This window comes from Chaetomium strumarium (genome assembly GCF_033439665.1).
Source record: "Chaetomium strumarium strain CBS 333.67 chromosome Unknown B0T15scaffold_4, whole genome shotgun sequence".
NCBI lineage: Eukaryota > Fungi > Ascomycota > Sordariomycetes > Sordariales > Chaetomiaceae > Chaetomium > Chaetomium strumarium.
Genome location: NW_026944432.1, coordinates 953307 through 974853, shown reverse-complemented (window position 1 = coordinate 974853; position 21547 = coordinate 953307). Strand labels below are relative to the sequence as shown.

At 53.3% G+C, this 21547-nt stretch overlaps 5 protein-coding genes across 5 annotated transcripts; 2 read left to right on the top strand and 3 right to left on the bottom strand.

Annotated features, from left to right (window-relative positions):
- Nucleotides 1-534: 534 nt before the first annotated feature.
- B0T15DRAFT_484941 (uncharacterized protein) lies at nucleotides 535-6352 on the bottom strand (the record flags this gene model as incomplete). The annotated part of the gene is made up of 11 exons (XM_062866259.1): nucleotides 535-1104; nucleotides 1192-1407; nucleotides 1522-1891; nucleotides 1987-2321; nucleotides 2367-2483; nucleotides 2517-3030; nucleotides 3125-3188; nucleotides 3347-3936; nucleotides 4011-4033; nucleotides 5995-6210; nucleotides 6329-6352. The coding sequence occupies 11 exons, from the start codon at nucleotides 6350-6352 to the stop codon at nucleotides 535-537; spliced, it is 3039 nt and encodes a 1012-aa protein (XP_062721074.1).
- An 827-nt stretch (nucleotides 6353-7179) lies between these two features.
- On the top strand, nucleotides 7180-9783 carry B0T15DRAFT_574665 (uncharacterized protein; the record flags this gene model as incomplete). Its single annotated transcript, XM_062870966.1, has 8 exons — nucleotides 7180-7201; nucleotides 7437-7451; nucleotides 7504-7668; nucleotides 7798-7827; nucleotides 7884-8031; nucleotides 8077-8643; nucleotides 8711-9621; nucleotides 9764-9783. The coding sequence occupies 8 exons, from the start codon at nucleotides 7180-7182 to the stop codon at nucleotides 9781-9783; spliced, it is 1878 nt and encodes a 625-aa protein (XP_062721073.1).
- A 5427-nt stretch (nucleotides 9784-15210) lies between these two features.
- Nucleotides 15211-18501, bottom strand: B0T15DRAFT_484939 (uncharacterized protein; the record flags this gene model as incomplete). The annotated part of the gene is made up of 4 exons (XM_062866258.1): nucleotides 15211-15330; nucleotides 16417-16891; nucleotides 17159-18311; nucleotides 18345-18501. 4 exons carry the CDS (start codon nucleotides 18499-18501, stop codon nucleotides 15211-15213), a joined length of 1905 nt encoding a protein of 634 aa, XP_062721072.1.
- A 99-nt stretch (nucleotides 18502-18600) lies between these two features.
- B0T15DRAFT_192814 (uncharacterized protein) lies at nucleotides 18601-19511 on the bottom strand. The gene is made up of 2 exons (XM_062862464.1): nucleotides 19122-19511; nucleotides 18601-19068 (listed from the first exon to the last, which is right to left on the bottom strand). Exons 1-2 carry the CDS (start codon nucleotides 19317-19319, stop codon nucleotides 18700-18702), a joined length of 567 nt encoding a protein of 188 aa, XP_062721071.1. The 5' UTR covers nucleotides 19320-19511; the 3' UTR covers nucleotides 18601-18699.
- A 1347-nt stretch (nucleotides 19512-20858) lies between these two features.
- B0T15DRAFT_531858 (uncharacterized protein) lies at nucleotides 20859-21547 on the top strand. Its single transcript, XM_062869281.1, has one exon. The coding sequence runs from the start codon at nucleotides 20935-20937 to the stop codon at nucleotides 21391-21393; it is 459 nt and encodes a 152-aa protein (XP_062721070.1). The 5' UTR covers nucleotides 20859-20934; the 3' UTR covers nucleotides 21394-21547.

The following is a 21547-nucleotide window of genomic DNA, read 5'->3' as shown; positions in this document are numbered from 1 at the left end:
TACACAGAGATCCAGGGCTGGAGGAAATAATATGACTGACTCGTAACCCTATATCACCGTATATCAAGTCCTTTAGGGTGTCAGTACGGTGCCGTCTCTTTTTGTCGAAGACGGCCTGTTGCCTTCGGTGGAGTATCCGCGAGCACATAATATCCATCCTGTGCCAGAACGGCCCGTTCCATGGACAAACTTTCACGGTGCACGAACCGTTCATTGGCGGGTTCGTATGTTGGAGCCAAGTCCGCACCTATCTCCGCTTACGAGGCTTTTGTAACCGTGACATGGTGCTTCTGCACGTCTAAGACAGCAATCAACATTCGATCATCTGATGAGAACTCTTCCATAGATACTCAGCTGCCGTTTGAGGAAGCTCGATGATGCTGAAATCTGAATGCATCGCTTTACCTCGGCACTAAATACCCTCCTTAGTCCTATCTCCGGAGTTCTGGGTGGTGGATTGTTAACGCTTGATTTCGGCGCCCGGGCGTCGCGATGCTGTAAGTCCCGTTCCATCACAAAGGGCCTGCTTTCGGTTCATGGAAGAGGTACAAGGTCGTGATCAAGACGGAGTCCCACCCGTCGAACGGTAGTGGCGTTATCGAGCCACCACTGATCCTGCTGGCAAAGGGACTTTCTCTCGATCCGCGACTTTGCTTCTTCGTAAACCCTCATTTCCTTCTTACGCTCCTCTTGCCGCTGCTCGAGTGTCCCATATACAGCCTCCATGGGCATTATCAGTTCCTTATGCTCCCGTCTAAACGCGAGGGCCTCGTCCTCCCGGCCGGCCTTCGCTAAGGCAAGCATGAAATTGCAATGCGAGAGTCGCCCAAGGCCATCGTCTCTGCCCTCCAGCTGACGGATAACTTTACGGTGGACAGTCACCGCTTCCTCGTACCTCCCGTGATACTGAAGGTATACACCATACGAATTGAGCGAGTTGAGGTGAGAGAGGCGATTGATGCTCCCACTCTTGATGACGTCCTCAATCCCGGAAACGTAGCTCCATCGGTCGAGAAGCTCTGCAAACTCAGCTGCGCGGGCGCCTTTTACCGGCCCCTCTCTGGCCAGATGGTGGTTCAAGTACATGGTGGCGGTCTGGTGGATCTCCCCCATAGATATGGCGATTCCCCCGTCGGCTTTGACGTTGGCCGCGATGGCAACCGGGAGGATGGGCTACAACGCATCTCCCACCTCGTTCATTCGTAGCGCCTGGCTCAGAGATCCCAGTCGGTTATTCAGAGCGATCCAAGTTTCTTTGTCGTCGATGCCAACAACCGACAAGGTCTCGTGTAGGACGCGCTCGTAAAGTGCAATGACCTGGTCAAGGTTCTGCCAGACGTCGTCTCCCGTCCTCATGATCAATGCCCTCAGATTTAGCATGATGAGATGCAGTCTCTTTTCAACGACCTAAATATCTTCATCGGTCTCGCAATATCTCAGGAGTTCGTCGTTCATTTCTTTTGCTTCAGCGTGTTTGCCGTTGCGGAGCAAGGCGTATGCTAGGTTGTGCCGGCGCAGAACATCTTCAGCAGACCATTGCTCGGCTTGTTGGCAGTGAAGCTGTTCTTTGTATATTGATTCGAGCATACCATAACCGAGCCTGTCGCGAAGAGCAATGGACAGATAGTCCAGGAGCAGGACTTTCTCCTTGTTGTATGCCTTCGTATCGAGTGATGTGGTAGCCGCCCGCGCCTCCAGGAGTTCCAGGGCCAATGAGCATTCTGCCTCCGCGCGATCATATCTTCCGGCGTCATTGAGTCTTTCGATCGCATTTCGTCGGAAATAATGTCTCAACTCGTTTTCGGGGCCAATGAGCTGGCTTGCCATTGACAGAGCTGCGTCCGCCATGTCGGCCGCAGCATTAAACATGCTGGAATGGCTATGGAATCGGCTTCGATTGAACATGAGCATAGCGACCGTCTATGAGCCGTGGCCAACCTCCTGACAGAGGTCCATCTGCCAGGATAGATAGGGTGCGAGGAGTACCGCCAAGGCCAGCTTTCGGTTGCCGGGGCTGGAACGGTTGGGAATACACTTGATATGATTGGGGTTAGATGACTTAGCATACGGCGCTTGTCCTCTATAGAGAGCTCGGCCGTCATGACTTTGTGGAGGACTGGGTGGACACTGTAGCTGGAGAGCCGAGGGTCCTCATCCAGCGTCTGGTCGATCAATGACAATGCCAGTGGCCTCTTCGTAACCTGAAGAAACGAAACATCGTCGAGATCATGAAACTCAGGCAGACGTCTCAGCAATATTTGCGGTGTTTCTCTCCAGTAAAAGCATGCGAGATACTGCAGGAAGGTGACAGATAAGGGCGACTATCGCCTTAGGGCGTCGATGGAGATCCTCTACGTTATGGTGACCGAAGAAATGCCGTTTCGGACATCTTTATTCGCAAAGTCATAAGCTAGTGAGGCCATCAGATCAAGTCGACGTCGCTTTTCTCGGAAGAGACCCACGTATTCTGCGAAGGACATCTGCTGGTCAACGATATTGGCGGCCGCCTATGCAACGGCTAGCGACAGGCAGCCGAGCTTCTCCACCAAGTCATCAGCCATAAGTGTATTGACAGCGCTGGGCCGAACAAGGTGATTGGGAACGTACTTGAGTAAAAGGTCTTTAGCTTCCAACCGTATCATTGGCTCGACACACAGTCCATCGCTCGCTGCGGCGGCCAACCCCTGGAAACGTCGGTCCCGTGTTGTTATCAGAATCCGTCCTCGCCTGGGGACGTATTTGGAAATGCGTGGTCCGTCCTTGTCCGGGACTCCAATGAAGTCGTTCAGATGGTCCGCATTGTCCAGAATCAGTAGCCAGTCGCCTGCTAGCTCTTCCAGCTTGTCTCGAGTCCTCGCCAGGAGTGACAACATAACCTCCTGCGGTGACAATCCATCGAGCTCGGGGTTCAATAGGGGCAAAACCCGCGAATAATCGGCGATAAAGTTTCCGAGGTTGTCCGCGCGAATCCAAAAGATGGACAGTCTGTCTTTCATACTCTGAGAGAAGTCCAAAGCAATTTGGGTTTTCCTGGATAAGGAAGGAACCGCTACTAGTTAGCCACTGCACTGCGAGAAACTTGTCGCTCTTGTGTGAATAGGATGTCTTAGGCGGGGGGGCTCACCCGGTGCCACCGAGGCCCCAGAGAGCAAAGATTTGGCCACGCCTCATCTGGGGGGAAAAGAAGGCTCGAAGCCGCTCGTGGTAGAGGGTGCGTCTTATGAGATGAGTGTAGGGTAGATGTGGTGTCAACGACACCTTGGTCTTCAGTGTTCGCTGTACTAACCAAGTCGTTGTGAGCGGGGAGTTCAATGGTTGTAGTTGTGCATATTAGAGCCAGACTTACAATTCTCATCCGGATATAGCAGTGTCTTTGCACATCTCATGATAGAATCTCCGTTGTCGGTATGACTGAGATATTCGGTCGTCATCGCCTTCATCCTTTCTGTCTCCTTCCACTCGTCGATCTGCAGATCCTCCATTCCGTGGGGCACGTTGAATCGAAAATAACGGTGTGTTTGAGCGAGCTCCCTCCCAAGGGCAGACGCGGAAAAGACCTTGGCCGTGTCCTCAGCATCGGTCAACATCTTAAGCGCCCCTTTGAGAAAGCCGGCCAGGTTCGATGAGACAGATCTGCTCCGTGCGAGTCCAGTGCCAAGATTTAGGATGCATCCTATCTTCTTGTTTTGCCACTCTGGCTCTCTAGCTAGCTCGGCAAGTGCTTCGTTGATCGGGTTGTTTCGGCGAATGGCTCCATCACACCAGCGCTCGCCACTTGCCGCAAACTTGATAGCTTTGAAGTACATGGGAGCGGCGGCTGTTGCGCTGGCGGCTTCCCATATTCGGCAGTCATAGTTTTCTGCTGTCGGATGACAAGACTCGTAGTTGCGGAGGATGTCTGCCTTGCCACTTTCTATCCTGGTTGCATACAGGATTCTGTTGACGACTAGTGTTAGTTCTCTAGACAATAAAGGTTACTAGTTTTGTCTCTGCGTTCGATGGAAACGTACACTTTGCAGCTTGGCTCTGACTTCTCGATGAACGGGGTAACGTACATTATCAGTGAGTGGGCCATATCAGTGAGTGGGCCATATCAGTGAGTGGGCCATATCAGTGAGTGGGCCATATCAGTGAGTGGGCCATATCAGTGAGTAGGCCACTTTTCACCAACTTATAACGACTATCCTCTATTACAACACATCAACACTAGGAACCAACTATAATTACATCAGAAACAGTTGAATCAGACCCTTCTGCAACCTCCTGGCACGTACGGGCATTATGGCCAGGCTTGCCGCACACACCACAGCACTGAACTTTCGTACGAGCCCCCCCTGCACCACCACCATCCGGCTGCGTTTCTTGTGCTACCTCCCCAACCATAGCTTTCTGGTCTAGTAGATCCTTTGTATCTCGTACTGCAAGCGATCCTCCAAGCTGTACGCGTGTTCTTTTGGCTCTCCGGCGCTTGCTTAGTGCTTCGTTGGCCTTACGGAGCGAAGAGACCTCTGCGCGAAGAAGAGCCATCTGATGCATCACAGCTATTGTACCTTTGGCTAACTGGTCCACAGCAGTTAACATTGATGTCGGGGAGCTATTTTGATGGTTGGTAATACGGGTCTTGATGAGCGTTGACTATGCGTTGGCTTCCTGGGGGTTATGTGGTGTCTGGAAGACCCAAGACTGTATAGTGCCGGGCCGTGAGTTCAGGGGTGTTGGCGTACGAAGCTTGATATCCAGCTTAGAAAGTACTCTCTCTCGATCGTATGGCACTTGGCCGGCTCCTGCAAAGCCACCCTGGATATTCTTCTCTGTCATCGAGGCAAAGTAGGCCTCGCGGAAGCTATAGAGGAACTCGAGCTTGCTTATATGGTTGATATGCATCCGTATTAAATCCTCGATCTGGCGACCATATGCCTGCTTTAGCGGTCCAAAGCAGCCAACATCGAGTGGCTGGAGGAGGTAGGAGGAATGCGGAGGCATGCAGAGTATGATAATCTGATGCTCCTGGCAGTAGAGCTCGAATTTAGTCGAGTGGTAGCTCTCGTGGCCGTCGAGGATCAATAACCGGTATTTGCCCTTTGTCCGTAGTACTGTATGGTAGTCAAAGTGCTTGATCCAATCCAGGCCTACTATATTGGTAGACCAGCCATTCTCGGTAGTCGCGATACACCAGTCGGCTAGGAGGTTGCATTCGGTGTACCAGTTGGCAAGGTGGTACTGTGCAGCCAAGATGATAAAGGGTGGGATAGCCCAGCCGAGGGCATTGACTCCCTGGATTACCGTAGCCCACTCGCGGTTGGCAGGCCGAGCCAGCTTTGCCTTGCTACGGCCATCCGAGGTAGTAACTACTATGCCCGCAGAGATAATGCCCATTATAAACCCCGTCTTATCGAAGTTGTAGACATCATCATCTAGGATACTGTACTTGGCCTTGATATTCCGTACGAGGGTAAACCACTCGGCAATGACCTTTGGATCCTCGCACTTAGCTCTCTGGTAGTTGTATCGACGCGACCAACGTATATAGAGGGCTGGCTGGCGTTTGACGAATCGATGCGCCCAGAGCTTGCCGACAGGGGGCGCATCGCGTACACGTAGCAATTGGTTGGCCATATCTTCTACACCACTCAATCTCGGTGGAAATACTCGTTCAGATAGCTCAATAATATATTGAATAATAGCCTCTTCTTCAGATTGCGTAAGCTTCTTTACCCCAGGCGTTGTGTCGCGTCGTGCAGTCATGCCATCGCGTCGTCGTATAAGAGTACTACGGCTGACGCTATAGATCTTTGCTGCATCTCGTAGGCTTAGATTTTTGTCGTTTTGAAGAGCCTCAAGGGCTAAGATTACCCTGGCTTCTTTTAAAGTAGGAGGCATTCTGGGTGATGGATGAGGTTGATGTAATGTGTAGATGTAGCGCGTCGCGTGGAAAAGTGGCCCACTCACTGATATGGCCCACTCACTGATATGGCCCACTCACTGATAATGTACGTTATCGGGCGGGATACCCCTTTTCTTTATGACGAACTGGATTGCGTTTTGCAGGTTAGCGATATTATAAAAGGGGGATCCGGTGATGCCCCTGACGACTCGACCGAGCTGACCGCCGACAGGTCTGCCGAAAACCTCTTTCCCAAGATGCTCGTATTCCTCTAGTGCGGAGGATGCGGCGCAGAATGAGAAGCGCAGTGTAGCCTTTGATGCCCCCTCCGTCGATACAAAGAATGCGAAGGCTTTGCGCCTCGGACACCCGCTTAGCTGCCATAGAGTGTAAGCATCAAACTTCGTAAGGTTGAAAGGAAGAAGTGAAGCGCGACGGACTTACGGAGACCTGTTTAAACATCATCATGGTTCAGCCTCACTGCTGAATCGGGCTCCGCCACCGCCATACTGTGACACTGCACCTCGCGGCTACATTGGCGCAGCAGACCCCAGTATTTGGGACGCTCAGGCCCAAGTACCACGCCAGTGGATGGGTTTCTTTGGAGTCCTCCCGTCGGCACATGATGATATATGAGCATTCAATTAAGGCAGACGGCGCTGGGCGAGACTGGCCACTCCATTCTCCCTCGTCCCGGGCCCCTAACCTATATGTAGGTAGGACGTCGTCCCGGGCGCCTGCCTAACAGCCCTAACTCAGGCTGAGTCAGCGGTGATATCCGTCAATCTCGACCGCAACACCCTGGTGGCGCAACGCAGCCTCTTTTTCTTGTCTTTTTTGCTTCTGACGCCAGCGCTTCTGACATTGCCTGTGATCCTGACGAGCCCTGGTATGGCTGACTGGATCTTGAATTGCCTCAGAATTGGGATTGTTGATTGTATTCCAAGAGCTGAGACCCGAAGGGGGATCCCAGGACCCAGAGGGACCCCAAGGCGTTGAGCTGAGGATTGCGAACCTATTGTGAAAAGTGGCTTTTGAAGAAGAAAATGAAGAAATTTGCTAGACCTTGTGGGTGTTTAGATGACTCGGATATTTACCTGAAACACTGGTCGGTTCATAGAAGCGTAAGGCACCTGTGTAGAAGGTGCGCCTAGAAGGAAGGAGCAACCTAGTCATGAAGGCAGGAGCGCTCTGCCGACAGCGAGACCGTGCACTACAACGTGCGAGGCAAGAATCAACAACTTTGTCGATGCGATCATGGTCGTCGTAGGTCTAGGCTTACTGATTGCGCCGCTATGGATCGTCGCATTCGCGACTGTACCTGTCTGGTGGTTGGCGATCATTACTGCCTTGATTGTTGTCTTTCTGCCCATACTCACCTTCGCTTCGTTGGCTCAGCCGTCCGAGGCGCTTGCTGCTACCGCCGTGTTAGTTTGGTTCTTTCACAGCTTGTTGCACTTGGAGGTTAGAGTCCATTGCGCTAACCCGTTTTGCCTGGGTACATTCCCATCGGAATCCATAGCAACCATAGGGACATGACCAAATTTACCAGTACAGACGACCCAGGGTTTGTGGCTGTCTGCAGAGAGCTACGTCGGTGGATAGAGACATTTAAGCAGCCCACCGCGAGAATCTACCACTCTGCAACGACCGAGATCTCAACGAGCAGCCCGGCAGTGCCATCCAGAATGGAGATGGAAATCGGCAATTCAACAATTTCGGGACGGGCACGCAGAAGAATGTCGATGGAAACTACTTTGAGGCGAAGGGCGATCAGAATTTCGGTATAGTTCCCTCCAAGGAGTCGATGGGGAAAAAGGAAACATAGGCGCCGTCTGGCGCTCTCAACGATGATGATTTAAGGGCATATCTCGAAACTATATTGAGTAGATACCTAACTAAAGGGTTTATAGTTACGAAAATAAAGCATATTTATATAGAAAGTCAGTTTGTATTCGCACTAGATATTGTTGTTATCTAACATGTCTCACCGTGCTAGGCAGTAGACCCAAAGCCTGTCGCGTAATCCCCTTCCCTCGTAACGAGGACGTCGTCGATCGTACCCACATCTTCGGCCAACTTGACGCCCTCTTGCCACCGGCGTCCGAATACCAGAGTGCCGCCCTGTGGGGACTCGGCGGTTTCGGGTAAGCTGTTTACGGCCAGGCAATAATATGCGCGCGGACTAACAGTCGAAGGAAAACTCAGGTGGCACTCGAATACGCTTACCGCCGGAGCCGCGACCCGCCCTGCTCGGTGTTCTGGGTCCACGCTGACAACGAAACGGCATTTACGCAGGACTACAAGATGATTGCAAAGAGGCTGGGCTTGGCGGATGGTCTGGATGGACCGGAATTGTTAACGGCCGTGCGCGAGCGGATCGAGGCGGACCCGTGCTGGCTGCTCATTCTCGATAACGCGGACAACCTTGCAGCGTTTGGGGTCGGCCGGACACAATCAGGCAGGGACCAGGGTCAAGGCGTAGGAGAGAAACACAGTTTGTACAATTTCGTGCCGCGGGGCCCCGCAGGGACGGTGCTGTGGACGAGCCGTGACGAGCAGATTAGCGGCAGCCTTGTGGGTGCCCAGCGAGGGATCAACATCGCCCGTATGACGGACAAAGAGGCCATGACGCTTCTCGAGACAGTTAGGAACAGGAAGATTGACGAGGACGAGTTAGACGATGCTGCACAGCTACTTGCCGAGCTCGACTGGCTCCCGCTCGCCGTATCCCAAACTGCCGCATATATACGGAGGATGTCGATAACGCTTTGAGAATACCTGTCCAAGCTAACCAGACACAAGAAGCGATGGAAAGTCCTGCAGGAATTGGAGTTTGACCGACATCGAAGGCCCGGGCTGTCGAACTGTATTTTTAGAGACGTGGGATATCTCGTTGCAACAAATCCGGCGAGAGAACGAGATGGCATACGATATCCTCCACGTTCTGGCCTTTTTGGACAGCCAGAACATCCCACTCGAGATCATGATCAAGGCGGCGGCTCTTCGTAAGGAGAATATGACGGACGATAGGCAAGGCGACGAAAGCGCTAGAAGCGTCAGCTTTGGAAGCGACAGCGAGGATGACGATGATGAGGTCCTTCATGCAGCCATCCGTCTCCAGGAGTTCTCGTTCCTACATCTTCGCACATCCGAGGGTATGAGCCAGGCTTATGAGATGCACAAGTTAGTACAGGAGGCCGCCCAATATGCCTTAAGCAGGAGGGACCGGCGGAAGGATGAAGCGAGTTTCTCAAAGTTGGCCCTCCGAGTTGTTGTGGACCTGTTTCCAGAACGTCGACGGGAACTCTGGTGGGAGTGTGAGGAATACGTGGTTCACGCACAGCGAGCGGGAGAATGGGCGGAACTGTGCGGAGAGGAGATTGAAGCGTCGGACCTTTTGAGTCGAGTATCGAACTACATGTACGATCGTGGGAGGTGGAGAGAGAAGGAGCCAGTAGACAAGAGGGCCTACGAATTTCGACAAAAGAGGCTCGGGAAGAGGCACCCCGACACGATTTGGAGCATGGCGTCTCTAGCCGTGACATACCGCGCCCAGGGGAGGTATGAGCAGGCGGAGAAGATCAAGGTGGAAGTGCTGGCGCTACGGCGCGACGTTCTCGGCGAGAAGCACCCCGACACTCTCCGGGCCATGTACGACCTCGCCATTACCTGGAAGAGCCGACAGCAAGGTCTTGAGGCGTTGTCTATGATGCAAGAGTGTTTCCAGTTGCAGTGTAAGGTGTTAGGCCAAACTCACCCCGATACCCGGATATCTTTACACGTCATGAACTCATGGGAGGCGGACATGCAAAGCGCCCTCGTATGAGCCGAATGTTTAGGCGCATAGCTCATTATATCAAAGCCACAATTTCACAGTAATCGCTAGCTGGGTCTAGGAGAGCTGAGGGAATGCTTCGAAGCAGGTGATTCTCCATAATTAAAGCGAAGCGCCGAGCTACGCCATCCGCCCCAGCCGTGTCGTGATCAGCACCGACCCGTGATCGCCAGGCAGATACCGCCTGATATGGTAAGCACCGATCTCACTGCCCTATTCAAGGTCTTGGTCGACGTTGTCGAATATAAGCAGCCAGCTGACGTTGTCCCGGGGTGCAAACACAGCTGTGTAAGCCGATCCCCCAGCCAAATAGAAGTAGCGTATATCTAGGAGCCGTCTCGCTTCGCTGCCTTTAGTTATATAGACAACTATCGAACTATACGCTCTGCCAGCATCCTTCCTACTAAGCCAGGCGATCCTGGCAATGTTGACTTCATTTTCTCTTCCCAGTGCTTCCGCTGCTCTAGTAAGGATGTTCCCCTCTATATCGGGGACTGCTGTCCGGTTGGCATTGTCAATCCTTACCGGGTACAACTGGTCCCTCAGCATACGCACTCCTGGCACCATTATCTTCTACGCTACTTCCTTGACAAGTGCAACTTCGCTCTCTTCCCTATAAATGACTCTGATCCGGTCCGGGTTCCTGGCCTCCTTTACCACTGCTGCGCAGCGCCAGTTACCCTGATTCTCGTATCTCTGGATCTCCATCTCATTCGCCTTCCTAATGTCCGCGACCTGGACCTTATCCTTCTCCCCTTCTTCCACTCTTGACGTATCAACTATGCAGAATAGGATATCAGTGACAGCGGAGGGTGCCGTATTTGATGTGGAGAGGGTACGCACCCCGCTTGATTGGCTCGCTAGAGGTGTGCGGGCGACGTCGGCATATGACGCCCTTGGGCCGTGGAAGATGGAGGATGTGGTGGAGGATAGAGAGTGCAGGATGTAGTGTTGGCTAGATGCCATCCTGGGATTTGAATTGCAAATATTTTCCCATAGAAAATGCTAGAAAAGTGAATTAAAGTCTGAAGTCTATGAGTGGCTGGCATCCCGGCTGGCAACCTGGCAGGCACCCTGGTCGGCATACTGGTTTTTAACAATTGAAACCCCGGCGGAGGTGTACTCGTGGCACCCCCCCCACCTGCCCCGCTTTTCTTCGGACCAGCCAACGAACCGCCAGGCAGGTTGGTGGTGGACAGCCATACGGCCAGATCACCCTAATGGCCACCTTTTTCGACCTCTTCAACAAAACCACCACTTTTGAAGCCCACACTCGAATTCAACGATCAACAAGATGGAGACCCGTATGCAAGATGCCGTCGAATACATTGCTAAAAATCCGGATGCCCCAGTGGCTGCAGTTGCCCGAGAATTCGCTGTCCCGCGGGACCGCCTGCGTCGCCGCCTCGCCGGCACTGGGCCCAGAACTGGCCGCCCACCAACGCATACCAAGTTGTCAGCTCCCGAAGAGGTTGCATTGTGCCGATATATCGATCGGCTTGACAATATCAACCTTGCGGTACGGCCGGCCTTCGTTACCGACGCAGCGAACCATATCTTGCGTTCGCGGGCCAGCCGGGCTGAGCAGGACAACCCACCAGTTGTTGGCCAGAAATGGACCTCCCGGTTTATCAAGCGCCATGGATACTTCAAGCAGTGGCAAAGGAAGCTCAACGCTAACCGCCAGAAGGCTGAACAGCCTGCTGTTGTTGCCGAATACTTTGACAAGCTCCTGGCCGTCCTTAGGGGTAAGGGGGTAAACCCTGAAGATATCTGGGACGTGGATAAGACTGGCTTTCGTATTGGGATAGGAAAGGACCAACTTATCGTTACCAAACGTAAGCGGGCATACTACTTTGGCATCGCGGAGAACCAAGAGTCGGCAACAGCCATTGAAGCTATCTCTGCTAGAGGAAGGGTGATCTCAGCCTTTATCATCTTGGCTGGCCAAGTCCATATATCGCAATGGTACGAGCAACCCGAATTGGACCCTAAGATGGCGATCATTATATCGGCAAGTGGCTACTTAAACGATGAGATTAGCCTCTAGTGGCTATAGCACTTTAAAGAGCACTCCTAGCGAGGGATGGTTGGAAAATATCGGCTCCTGATCTTTGACGGCTATAGCTTGCATCTTACTTAGGAGTTCGTCAAATACTGCGAGGATTATAATATTATCCCATTTGGCCTAACGTATCTTATCAGCGAGCGCCGCATATCACCGAGCGCCGCACTCCCTACTACCCTACGAACACCATCTTCAATTACAATACAACAACACTAGCAACCAACTATAATTACATCAGAAACAGATAAATCATATCCTTCTACATCCTCCTGGCAAGTGCGGGCATTATGGCCAGGCTTGCCGCACACACCACAGCACCGAACCTTCGTACGACCTACCCCGGCACCACCACTATCTCGCTGTGTTTCTTGCATTGCCTCCCCACCTATAGCCCCCTGACTTACCACCTCTTGTGCCTCCTGTATAGTAAGTGATCCTCCAAGCTGCACGCGTGTTCTTTTAGCTCTCCGGCGCTTGCTTAGTGCCTCGTTGGCCTTGCGGAGCGAAGCGTTCTCTGCCTGAAGGAGGGCCACCTGGTGCATCACAGCCGTTGTGCTTTTAGCAAGCTGGTCTACAGCAGCCAATATTGAAGTCGGGGAGCTATTTTGATGGTTGGCAATGCGAGTCTTGATGAGGGTTGACTGCGATTCGGCTTCCCGAGGGTTGTATGGTGTCTGGAACACCCAAGGTTGCGCAGTGTCAGGCCGGGAGGTTGGGGGTGTTGGCGTACGAAGCTTTACATCCAGCTTGGAAAGCACCCTCTCTGGATCGTACGGCACAAGGCCAGCCCCTGTAAAGCCGCCCTGGATATTCCTCTCGGTGATGGAGGCAAAGAAGGCCTTGCGAAAGGCGCAAAGGAACTCGAGCTTGCTTACGTGGTTGATATGCATGTGCATTAAGTCCTCGATCTGGCGACCGTATACCTGCTTCAATGGCCTAAAGCAGCCAGCATTAAGTAGCTGGAGGAGGTGGGACGAATGCAGAGGCATGTAGAGTGTGATAATGTTGTTCTGCTGGTAATAGAGCTCGAATTCGGTCGAGTGGTGGCTTTCATGGCCGTCGAGGATTAACAACCGGTATTTGCCTTTTGTACAAGGTGCTATATAGAAGTCAAAGTGCTTGATCCAATCTAGGCCTACTTTATTGGTAGTCCAGCCATTGTCGGTGGTTGTAATATGCCAGTCGGCCGGGAGGTTATACTCGGTGTACCAGTTGGCGAGGTGGTATTGCACGGCCAAGATAATGAACAGAGGGATGGCCCAGCCGAGGGCATTGACTCCCTAGATCACTATTGCCCACTCACGGTTGCCAGGCTAGGCCAGCTTTACCTTGCTATAACCATCCGAGGTTGTGACCACCATGCCCGCAAAGATAATACCCATTATAAACCCAGTCTTGTCGAAGTTATAGATATCGTCATCTACAATACTATACTTGGCCTTGACATTCTATACAAGGGCAAACCACTTGCCAATGACTTTTGGATCCTCGTACTTCGCCCTTTGGTAGTTGTATCTACGCGTATAATGCGTTCGGAGCTCTGGCTGGCGTTTGACAAACCGATGCGCCTAGAGCTTGCCAACAGGCGGCGCGTCGCGTTCACGTAGCAGATGGTTGGCCATATCTTCTACACCACTCAATCTAGGTGGGAATACGCGTATAGAGAAGTCAATCATATACTATACTATTGCCCTCTCTTCTAGATCGGTGAGCTTACGCGAGTTGGCTGGAAGATCGCGTCTTGCAATACGGCCGGCAAGTCGACGGCGGATAGTTCGGTCGGCAACGTTGTAGATCTTTGCTGCGGCGCGTATACTTAGTTCCGGGTTCTTCTGAATAGCCTCAATGGCCAAGATTACCCTGGCTTCATTTGAAGTAGGAGGCATATTGGGTTGATGAAAAAATTGGTGTTAAGTGCAGAGGTGACATGTAGTGTAGAAAGGTGCGGCGCTCGGTGATATGCGGCGCTCGCTGATAAGATACGTTACCACTATATCTTACATATCTGATCCAGCCGCTCGACGTTGTTGTCTTCTAGCTATTGAAGCACTACTATACAAAGGAGCTTGACATCCTGCTCCGCAACGGCCTAGTCAATATTACGAAGATCGAGTTCCTTATTATTATCTAGCAAGCCTATAAGCAAGCCTTTAAAGAAGCTACTATCCGAGCTGCATTTAAGAAGACAGGGATCTAGCCATTCCAGCCATCTATTGTCTTACAAGTTGTTCAAGAACGCCAGGCAGTTCGGACACCCTCGCCACCAACCAGCGCAGTTCTCAACAGCTCTCCTTTCGCTACCCCCGTCACGCTCCGACAGATGAATAAGGTAGCCGACAAGCTAGCTACCATCGCGGGAGACATCGCCCAATCTTCAACAATTTATCAAAGGTTCGCTTGCTACGGCTACTGAGCTTGTCCAAGTCAAGCGTGACCTCCAGAGGACGAAGATGGCCGAGGACATCGCCAATCGTAGAAGACTTCAAAAGAACCGGCCACTACAGTCAGGGGGGGTCCTGACAGTAGCCCAGGCACGTCGAATGGTCAAGGTCAGGGAGGATGATGAGCTCGCAAAAGCCAGGCGAGTGGTCCAGGCCGCTGAACAGCGGGCTCACAACAAGATCAAACGCGTATATGCAGATGCGGCCAAGGAAGCCCGGAAATGGAGGTTGATTGGCCGGCTGGGCCCTGCCGAGGTTGTTGAAGAAGTGGGAAAGATAAGGCTACTACGCAGAGGGCTGTAGATGGCTGGGACGTTGGCATCGCCAAGGGGTCAAAAAGGTGGCCATTCGGGTGATCTGGCCGTATGGCTGTCCACCACCAACCTGCCTGGCGGTTCGTTGGCTGGTCCGAAGAAAAGCGGGGCAGGCGGGGGGGTGCCACGAGTACTATCGTTATCAATACCCGCTTCGCTAGTGGCTGGGCCGTACCGAGCTACGTAACTTTTATAACCCGGCGCCTTGTACATCGACCTCAGCAGCGACGGCTCCTACAAGCCAGACTGGCAGTCCCCTGAGCCAGACAAAGTTCATCCTATGTCTGGAGTTGTGGTCCACGCAATACGCAATTTGCGATCTGCACGACGCAAAATGCCCCTCCCGCATACGCAACCGCATCGGATTATAGGGTACGTCTCCCCGTTTTTGTCTTCTGTCCCTGTGGCGTCGCCACACGTCGAGTTCGGCAGTCGGCGGTTTGTCTCAAGTTGAACACCGGAATTCTGTTAGCGATAGCCAGACCAAGGGATTCCTGACGAATAATTAATAATCGGGAGCAACTAGAAAGTGTTGGAATGTCACCATGAGATATATCATATATATATTTACACTGTCTCCCAGGCCCTTTTATTGAAGACAAATCCGAATGAATATAATAATTATAGTCATTTCACGCTGAAACGACAGAGCGATTGCCCTAGATCTAAAGCAGACTTACGACTGCCTCGTGCCCGTTCTCGGCAGCCCACGATAGCGGCGTCTGACCATACCGATCCTTTGCATCGACAGCAGCGCCCCGATCGAGCAGGAGCCTTATAACCGCCTCGTGCCCGTTCTCGGTAGCCCACGATAGCGGCGTCCGACTATACCGATCCTCCGCATCGACAGCAGCGCCCTGGTCGAGCAGTAGCCTTACAACCGCTTCGTGTCGTTTCCTGGCAGCCCACAATAGCGGCGTCCGGCCAAAAACATTATCCTTCGCATCGACAGTAGCGCCCCGATCGAGAAGTAGCCTTACAACCGCCTCGTGCCCGTACATAATAGCCCATAATAGCGGCGTCCGATCATACCCATCCTTTGTATCGACAGTAGCACCCCGATCGAGCAGGAGCCTTATAACCGCCTCGTGCCCGTTCTCGGCAGCCCACGATAGCGGCGTCCGACTATACCGATCCTCCGCATCGACAGCAGCACCCCGATCGAGCAGTAGCCTTATAACCGCCTCGTGTCCGTCCCTGGCAGCCCATAACAGCGGCGTCCAACCATTCCGATCCTCTACATCGATAGCAGCGCCCCGATCGAGCAGTAGCCTTACAACCGCCTCGTGCCCGTTCTCGGCAGCCCACGATAGCGGCGTCCGACTATACCGATCCTCCACATCGACAGTAGCGCCCCGATCGAGCAGTAGCCTTATAACCGCCTCGTGCCCGTACATAATAGCCCATAATAGCGGCGTCCGATCATACCCATCCTTTATATCGACAGTAGCACCCCGATCGAGCAGTAGCCTTATAACCGCCTCGTGCCCGTACATAATAGCCCACAATAGCGGCGTCTGACCATGCCAATCCTTCGCATCGACAACAGCGCCCCGATCGAGCAGCAGCCTTACAACCACCTCGTGTCTGTTCCTGGCAGCCCACAATAGCGGCGTCCGACCATGCCGATCCTTCGCATCGACAGCAGCGCCCCGATCGAGCAGTAACCTTACAACCACCTCATGTCCGTTCTCGGCAGCCCACAATAGCGGCGTCCGACCATTCCAATCCTCCATATCGACAGCAGCGCCCCGATCGAGCAGTAGCCTTACAACCGCCTCGTGCCCGTTCTCGGCAGCCCACGATAGCGGCGTCTGACGATTCCGATCCTTCGCATCGACAGCAGCGCCTCGATCGAGCAGTAGCCTTACAACCGCCTCGTGTCCGTTCTCGGCAGCCCACGACAGCGGCGTACGGCCATCCTCGTCTTTCGCATCGACAGCAGCGATAGTCTGTCCCGTCCTACGTAGAATTGCTCGCAGCGGCCCCATTAACTGGTAGCGCGATGCTACGTGTACTATGCTCGTTCCTTCTCGTGGGCAGTGGCCTGAGTATCTGTCGAGTATGGAGTAAATCTGTACCCATACTTCCCATACTTCCAAACGAGCCTCCGATGGCCATTCAAAAGAATTTAGAAGATCGTCTTGGGAGATCTCCTTCTCCTGGCTTCGTCGCACGTGCGCTACCCACGACGTCGTAGCGTAGTGTAGCAGTGGAAACTCCGACTTTAGCTTATCCCGATCGCGGGCGGTTGACCGTCTTATCTCCTCCATTGACAAGTAGCGTATGCAAGCCCTGGACAGCCGATAGTGTGCGGTTCCGACTGCGAAATCGGATTTTGCGTTCCTGACGAACTCATCGTGTAGCCAGGAAGTGGAGAGGACGGCGACGACGACAGGCACAAGGAACGCATAATCCGGCAAGAGGCTTCGGCGACCTCTCGTGAAGTAATCCACGTACACGATGACAATGGCGAGCGCAATCATAGCTGTTAAGCACGTATTTGGACTGCCGTCTAGAACTGATAAGCCCTGTTCGGCGAAACTGTGCTGGACCGACTTGTAGACGTCTCTGGCCGACTGGCGGATAACTGGTACAACCCATTTGTTGGACATGTCCAGAGCCGACAAGCCTTTATCGACAAAAAAGTCCTTGACCGACTGGTGGATAAACTGCACAACCTTTGTGTTGGATGGAGGTTCGGCTTCCTCAAGGTCATGGCTGAGCGCTTCACGTGTTCTCTCCATCATATCGGCGTCGGGTACGTTATATGAAGGTACGGCTTCCGCAAGACCACGACTGAGCGCTTTAAGTCTCGTCTCCATCATATCGGCGTCGGTTACGTCAAGTTTCGCATCCTGAAATCTCTCGAACGAGCAGTCGGCATCGATGACCAGAGCCCATCGTAATTCGTCCAGGGTTAGGGGCCGTGTGGCAAAGCAGATCCATTGCATCAGTTTTAGAGAGGCTGCCTTCTCGTCCATGTCCTGGATGAGCTTGTGGTATAGCTGATCTAGGTCCTGGTGGATAGAAGAGATCTCCTTTTGGATCTTTGCCAATCCTTCTCCTCGGCTCTTACACTCCAGAACCGTGTCCACCACGAGACGCGCCCACATGAAAACGCCGCGAGCCCGTTCAGTGATTGAAGTCGGAATCCTAGCTTCCACGAGGTCACGGAACGTAGAAAGCCGGGCTTGCACGTAACTTGAAATATCGGCTCCATTGTTGTCCTCGGGGCATATTTTGAATACGCGATCCTGGCCAACATGCCAGTCAAGCACCGGATAGTGGCGGCAGGTGAAGCAGATGCGAAACGGTGACCCGGTCGTTGGGAGTGTCTGACGTATGGAGTTGAGCTGATCGACTAGCTTGATCGCGCTCGCTCTGCCGCTTTCATCTAGGGCGTCGACAAAGAGCCAGACCGGCTGCTCTTTCAGAGCCTCCTTAAGCGACAACCCGAATAGGGATTGTAGCTCGTCTAGAGGCCAGTGCCACTCCTCTCCCGGCTTGACAGAGTCCTTGTGCTTGGTAAAGGCTGTATGAAGATCACTCAGTTTGTCGGGAAGCTTGCTGAGGAGCTGATAGAGGAGTGACCGAAAGAGGCCGAGCAACGCCCTTTGGAGTTCGACACCGCGACCGTGGAAGAAGAAAGAGAGAACGATAGCGTCGTTTGTAGGGATGTTGGAGGCGGCCATTGTATTGTTAAGAGCGAATCGTAGCAACGTCGACTTTCCCGAGCCGGGCTTCCCCTTGATCCATAGCAGGCCTCGATCGCATTCGATCCAGTCTCTAAACTGACGGTGAAGAGGAAGCCACTTGCAGGTGTCCGGAGCAGCGGCACCGATTTCATGAAACCGACTATCCATTTCGTGGAAGGCCAGCGATTTCAGGCAGTCTCGTGCGGAGGGTTCTGGTGCGGTGGGGGGTTTTGGGGTCTTTAACAACTCCTGAATCATGGCGGAGTGACACTGGTAGATGACAACAGGTAGCTGGCAGAGGTCAGTCACGCATGCGCAGAAAGCGGTGATGTCCTTGAGCAACGATACTTACAAAGGCTGTAACCTTAGCGTCTGCTTCAACGACCTCATCCTTCCTTCTGGAGATGGAGCGATCCTTAGGTTCAACAAATGCACGTTTAAGATGCTCTAAACAAATCAGAACTGTGAAGACCAGATATCCATAACGAAATACAAACCTAGTCCGCCCTGCCGTAGGTATTTGTCCAGGGCTATCACGTAGTGTAAGATGGCCTTATACGCTGCTACCAGGCGACGGTCGAATTCTTCGTCGGGCTGGGCCCCTCTAAACAACGTCTCATACGCCGCGTATCTTGTCGTAAAGTCCCTAACAAACTGCGAACTGGAGAGGGCCAATTCGCGAACGGCGTCATTGTTTGCAGCGATCTGCAGGCCGAAAGACACGACAGACCAGCCCAGGGCTGCGTAGCCGGACTGGTCAAATTTCACCGCAGCGTCGCCGAGGGACTTGAATGCCAAGCCTCCCTTGGTGATATTCTCGAGGACCTAGTACAGGGAATTAAGCATGCGCTACCACTCCAGGCCAGCGTTGAGCTTACCGGCTTCCATGTCCCCTCCTTGTCTTTCTCTTTGACGTCATCCGCCTTGCGGAGTACGATATCGATGTCAGCCGCTGGACCGGCTCCGCGAGCGCTGGCTTCCCCTTGGTCGTTTGGAGGGGAGCTTGCCGCCTGGTCTTCGCGTTTGGGTTTGAGACCGTTGATCTTTTCCTGATCTTCTCGATCCAGGCTATTCATTGCTTTCTCCCAAAGGCTCCCTCCAAGCAATTTCCGGGTTTGTTTGTCCAGTTCAAGACGTGACTGAGCGGGCTCATCGCGGGTCCCCCACGTCAAACTCGTCTTGCGATCTGGTGGCGCTTGGCGGAACTGGAGGAAAGGGTGTTGCTGTACTTGGGGCCGCCCATCGGGGGTGGAGTTGTCAATAGCGTCACGCGGAACGGTGGCTCGGTCCGTGGAGGAACCCGGCTGAGCTGCCTTGTGGGGTTGCGGGCCGGGTGGGTAACCGTCCCCGCACGCTCGTTCTGTTGGGCCGCTTCTCGGCGACTTCTCTGGGCCCTTCTTCCTAAAAAGCAGCATTGTTCAGGGGCGTTGATCAATCAAAGACGCGCTCGCGAAAACGTAGAGAATCGCGGTTGTGCCTGATGACTGTGAGTTGACTACAGCGATGGGTAGACGACGGGTGCGGCTGCTCGATAGGGAACTGCAGTGAACGAGGGTCGCTTGACCGGAAGCTTGCGCGACCACGAACCGAGAAATTACCGCTCACAATGCCAGTATTTCAGTATTTCCAACGAAGCATGGAATACAGGGAATGAACAAAGCTGTCAATATCGTTCGTCAATGGCGGGAGCGGACAGGCAAAGTTGCTGGTCTGGAAACCAAGACAGGCTGGGGCGAAGCTGAATGCCGCCAGCCATCGACCCCGGAGAGGGGCTGTGAGTGCGCCAGTGAATCAATCTGCGCCACGAATTGATGTTCAGCCACCGGCCACGGGACCCGGGGTTATTAGGCGGTTACAGCGGCAGAGCACTGCCACCGGCCCTTTGACGAAGCGTGGCGGTGCTCCCGAAGCGGCGCACAGAGAGGTACAATGCCAATTCTTTTATTTAACGGCACTGTCATATATAACAAGCGCCCACCACACGGACACGCTGAACGCTCTGAAGCGTCGCTCGCGGTGGGATACTCCTTTAGTCCCGGTGAGATGCCTCGCTGAGCTGTCGCAGCGTCCAGTGCTCACACCGGAGGCAAGAAGCGCGCCGTTGCCGCCGAAGCCCAGCCATGTTGCCAAAACACTCAGTTTGCATATAAATCTTCCCTGTCCGCTCAAAAGGGTCCAGAACTGGTAACCATAAAGACAAGAAACCGCACCTTTTGAGCAGCCACGAAGATCAAAAGCTGTCGCTTTTCCGGGAGGGCGACAACGCGAATCTGGACTTTGGTAATCCGTAGTTCACTTTTTTTTCCGGTCGAATTGCTGACTCAGCATACTTTGAGTCGCGTGGTACGGCGTTCTCTGATGAACAGAACGGTAGTGAACGCGTACGCGCTCAGTTTTCCGTTTTCAAGCTCCGTTTCCTATCTATACTTTGGGTGTGAAGTTAACATCGCTTTCAGTGACTACAAAATTTTGCAAATCCTGTTCTTAGCCAACCAAACGCGTTTGCGACCCCCCTCTACACGTCTTGGCTGATAACACTTTCGTATTTATGCGTGTCGAAGGATTGCCCCACGGCCCACCATCTTCGGCCCCTACCTGACGGCTGGAGCTGCGAGCGACCTGCTGGCCTGGCCGGCCCAGGAGCGAGCGCTTCCGTGGTATACCGACCGCCAACGGTGGGGCTACTGCACAATGAGTGAAAAACTAGCGGCATGGACTCAGCGACCTGGCGTGTTCGCGGCCACAGCGCTCGTCAACCTAAGCGAGCTGACCGATGTCGAACTGGACGCGCCCGTGGCCCGTACGTCTATCAGCCGACCCTGCTCAGCCGACCTTGATGCTCGTCATGGAGGGAAAGCTCGCTCACCGCAACGGAACCACGCGAGCCACGAGCATACCTGGCAACTTATACACGCGCTGCACTCAGGTCACGATCACTTACGCCGACATCGCCCAAAGGCAGATTTCCGGTTTACGTTGCAAACTGAGCACGTACGAGTTCCCTACCGTTTCAATCTTCAGAAAACGTCCTTGGCACGTGACCCAGGCTCTGCTGAGTCAGCGGTTCAGACTACGGCGCCCACTAGAGTCGCGGGTCCGCGAGTATTAGTCAGCCCAATTGATTATGTCAGCACGAAAAATTACCCCTGAATTGCCGCGCCCCTGAATTGCACCACGAGCACTACTCTGGCTACCTAACTACAGTACTTCTGAATACCGCAAAGGGCATGCCCTTGAGGTTCTTATATGGCCAACTGTGTGGCACTTCGAACACGTGGTTGGGGCCCGACGGGCCTAGGCCTCA

Excerpts from the sequence above, each read along its gene's own strand:
- B0T15DRAFT_192814 (XM_062862464.1), bottom strand. The coding sequence starts at position 19,319 with ATGAATAGCCTGGATCGAGAAGATCAGGAAAAGATCAACGGTCTCAAA. Across the intron at positions 19,069-19,121 it reads AGGAGGGGACATGGAAGCCG|GTCCTCGAGAATATCACCAA; the intron begins GTAAGCTCAACG and ends TCCCTGTACTAG.
- B0T15DRAFT_531858 (XM_062869281.1), top strand. The coding sequence starts at position 20,935 with ATGAGTGAAAAACTAGCGGCATGGACTCAGCGACCTGGCGTGTTCGCG.